The sequence below is a fragment of the Vigna unguiculata genome, chromosome 7 (genome assembly GCF_004118075.2).
Source record: "Vigna unguiculata cultivar IT97K-499-35 chromosome 7, ASM411807v1, whole genome shotgun sequence".
Lineage (NCBI taxonomy): Eukaryota > Viridiplantae > Streptophyta > Magnoliopsida > Fabales > Fabaceae > Vigna > Vigna unguiculata.
Window position 1 is genome coordinate 22752812 of NC_040285.1, and position 3906 is coordinate 22756717.

The 3906-nt window shown below is 37.3% G+C and overlaps 1 protein-coding gene across 1 annotated transcript; it reads left to right on the forward strand.

Annotated features, from left to right (window-relative positions):
* Positions 1 to 733: 733 nt before the first annotated feature.
* Positions 734 to 3832, forward strand: LOC114190404 (methionine aminotransferase-like). The gene is made up of 9 exons (XM_028079272.1): positions 734 to 1074; positions 1194 to 1324; positions 1434 to 1519; positions 1939 to 2033; positions 2588 to 2684; positions 2807 to 2921; positions 3004 to 3158; positions 3270 to 3395; positions 3493 to 3832. The coding sequence occupies exons 1-9, from the start codon at positions 893 to 895 to the stop codon at positions 3715 to 3717; spliced, it is 1212 nt and encodes a 403-aa protein (XP_027935073.1). The 5' UTR covers positions 734 to 892; the 3' UTR covers positions 3718 to 3832.
* Positions 3833 to 3906: the final 74 nt, after the last annotated feature.

A 3906-nucleotide genomic window follows, 5' to 3' on the forward strand; every position in this document is an offset into this window, starting at 1 on the left:
CTCTAACTAAGGGGATATCACAGATCCAGAAACTCGAGTACGGCTGAAACATGGAAAAAGAGGACAAAAAGAAGTCAAGAAACATAACTCCAACTTGACCCACGCGTCTTAAACAGAGTGAGGAGGAGAAGGAACGGACCAGGAGCTCTAAAGCTCAACTTACCTGGAAAAGAAAGAGGTTTCTCTAGTTCGAAGGCGAACAAGCTTCGTGCCCTAGCAGAGCTCCTGCTTTCGTAGAGAAGTTGAGGGGAAGGCTGGCTTTCTGAAAACAAGGTGATGTGAAACTGTGAGGGGATTTGGCAGGATAGGGTGTCCTACTGAAGGGCTGCCCTTGGGCCTACAAAGGGCCAGGCCCACACCTCTGGGACAACAAAGGAAAGAAAAAAAAGAGGCTTACATCTTAAATGAATTGAATTATTTATAACAAATTGGTCCTTAAGGTTTTTGTAAGAAGTGTTTTCATCTATTCCATTCTAATCACTATATTAGTAATAAAAGTTGGAATGGGGTAAGAAAGATTATTAGTTCAATTTTCTCCATAATGAATATTTTATTAAATAAACCATTAATTTCTATTTTTTTATAGAAATAATTAATTTAAATCTAAAAACAAATTCTTTTCATTTATTATATGGTGGATTACTCGGAAGAATTTCCTTTTCCATGTTTTGTTCAAATTAATTCGTTTTCCCCTTATTTATATACATCATCTCATTTTTTCCTTCTTTATTTTGTTTTTATCACCCCTCCCATGGCATCTTAATGTTTGTTACGAATTGCAGGAGGAACCTTTTAAAAGCGGTTCAGAGTCCAATGAATGAACCCATCTATGAACTGATAAAAGATAAGGCACGACATGAAATGATAAGAAAGAGAAAAACAGAGAAAAACCATGGAAGGAAAGTTGTCACGCGCAGCAAAGAAGATTGAACCCTCTTCGATTCAAGGACTCTCCCATCTTGCTCAGCGATGCAACGCCATCAACCTCGCCGAGGGCTTCCCCGACTTCCCCGCTCCTTCCCACATAAAAAACGCCGCCATTTCTGCCATCAACTCCGACTTCAACCAGTACAGGTTTCTTCACTTCACACTTCACACTTCACACAGCATCAAACAACTGTTACCATAACGTAGCTTCCTCGCTTAACTTCTGCATATCTTCATTTTTGCAACAATTGATGAAACTAAACTAGGAGCGTGCAAGGTGTATGCGACTACTTGGCCAAGGTCATGAAGGAGACACATGGTTTAGACATCGACCCTCTTACGGACGTAGCCATTTGCTGCGGTCAAAGCGAGGCCTTTGCGGCTGCAATCTTTGCAAGTGTGTTCTGTTTTGTTGTTCTTGTAGCAATGTTAGTTTAGTACACGAACTTTAAGGTTATGAGTTGGTTATGATTAACATGGTAAGTTGAATGTTGTGTTTCAAACAGCAATTGACCCGGGTGACGAGGTCATAATATTTGACCCTTCCTATGAATCATATGAAGGATGTGTTGCCATGGCCGGGGGAGTAGCTGTAAGTTTGCCATCTTCTACCTTGTTTAAGTTTGTATCATATAATTGTTACTTATGGTTTATGAATAATGATTAGTGGTATAGCTTTCTTTCTGTGGGTGTTGTGTCCATTTTTCTGCGTACAACGCATGTTCAAGTGATTCAATGATCCTGCAGAGATTTATATAAGGAAAGAGAAAGAACACAGATGCTGAAGTGTAGGATTCGAGAATTCTCTTTTCTTCAATGATGAAGAATCCAATGTTTTAAATATAGTGCATCAGCTTCTAAATAAAAAGCACAATCTAGTTTAGACCAACACAACTGACCCTTAGCAAGTTGAGCATGTTTATTATGTGTTATTGGTACTACATTTTTAACTTTATTTTTTGTTCTTTATGTGTGTAATGGTCCCTTGTTTTTGTAAACTTAATTGGACAGATTCACGTGCCACTTGATCCACCTCATTGGACCCTGGATTCAAGCAAATTACTCCGATCATTTACTGAGAGAACTAAAGTCGTAGTACTGAACAGGTTATAACTTTCACAAATTCATAATTGCCTCTACTTTAGATAGACTTGATCCCATCTCGGAAAGCCTCACTACTCAGATTAGTTCCCTTGATATTCTTCAATTCAACTAATAGAATAGCGATCGAGTGAAAATTTTAAAGTAAAGATATGAATAAGAAATGCTGTTCCGATCAATTTATGGTTGAAGCTTGTATTCATTTAAAATTTTCCATGTTACAAATGATTCCTTTTGTGTATTTTGATGTCAAGGATTCCCAAGTTTATGCTTCTGATACGCCGAATTTTCGGAGGCAATGGCAACCCTTGAAGAAGTTTGCTTTGTTTTGCTTGTTATTCCTTTTCTTGTGCAGAGCAAAATTTCTCTTTCGAAGAATTATTAGAAAGGGTTCAAGCAGTCAGGAGATGCTTGTTTTCCTTTGATTATTCTGGATTATTGCATCGACTCTGATAATAACACACTACAAGTTTTTTTTTTCTTTATGCGTGACAATGTTTGTAAAAAATGTTCAGTTTTATGATATGAACTACAAAATGCTGACAGAAAATGTAAACAGCCCTCACAATCCTACTGGCAAAGTTTTCACAAAAGGGGAACTTGAGATTATAGCTGGGGAATGCTGCAGCAGGAATTGCTTGGCTATAACAGATGAAGTATGTACTTCTCTGCATTGTTTTGTGCGGGAATTGCTGGGAATTTATAATATGCGAGAATAGAGCATTTGTCTTATATTTGAGTAATGTATGTTTTGTGTTCTGTTGGATTCTATATGTAGGTATATGAACACGTAACGTATGACAATCTAAAACATATATCCCTTGTCTCATTTCCTGGGATGCAAGAGCGGACTATAATAACATCTTCTTTGTCCAAATCATTTAGTGTCACAGGTAAAAGCTCAAAGCTGCATGCACCAACATCTTCTTCATTATTTGTGTGAAGAACTAACTCACTGTTGATGTGTATCATCAGGTTGGAGGATTGGATGGGCAATTGCACCAACTTTTCTTGCGTCTGCTATAAAAAATATTCACGTTAGACTCACAGATTGTGCCCCAGCACCTTTTCAGGAAGCTGCATTGATTGCTTTGAGAAGTCCTCCAGAATACTTTGAATCCCTCCGAAGTGTAAGAGATCAAAGTACATTTGATGGCGTTATTCACTCCCCTCATAACAAAATGCTATATTTCTTATTCGTCTTTTTCCTGGTGTTTTTTTTTTTTTTTCAATTTATGCAGGATTATCAATCAAAAAGAGACTATATCGTAAATTTGCTAGGGGGAGTAGGTTTCAAGATTGAGTTTATACCTCAGGGTTCTTTCTTTTTATTTGCTGAGCTTCCTGAAAATTGCCCACTTTCAGATGTATGTGCACTCTGTACTCCATTTAAGGAGTGATTTTCCTGCAATAAACAAGTTCATTCTTCTACTTTTTTCTAACAAAAAATGTTTTGTTGCACAGGAAGAATTTGTTAAGAAACTAATATTACAAGCAGGGGTTGTGGCCGTTCCAGGACGAGGATTTTTTCATACAAACGTATCATCAGATGAAGTTTCTAACTTACCCTATTCCTACCAGAAGAGATACATCAGGTTTGCATTCTGCAAAAGCGATGCGACTTTAACTATGGCGGCAGAAAAACTGGGTAAGCTTTTGGATGCTAAAGGGCATCTTGTGCTATATTAGATTTTGAGAAAGAATAATGTAATGACCGGAACAAACGACTATGATTGAGGATGGTCGAATTAAGAAGCTTGTATTACTGATTCATTTGAGCAAAACAACTGCGAAGTTTGCTAAACTTGTATTTGTCTCATTGTTCAAAAGTTGAAAGATATTACAGTTTTTTTTTTTTTCATCCTTTTTTTCCCAGCA

Bases quoted from the DNA above. Each gene is read 5' to 3' on its own strand.
- LOC114190404 (XM_028079272.1), top strand. From the start codon at position 893: ATGGAAGGAAAGTTGTCACGCGCAGCAAAGAAGATTGAACCCTCTTCG. The intron at 2,922-3,003 runs GTAAAAGCTCAA...GTGTATCATCAG, and splicing joins CAAATCATTTAGTGTCACAG to GTTGGAGGATTGGATGGGCA. The intron at 3,396-3,492 runs GTATGTGCACTC...TTTGTTGCACAG, and splicing joins AAAATTGCCCACTTTCAGAT to GAAGAATTTGTTAAGAAACT.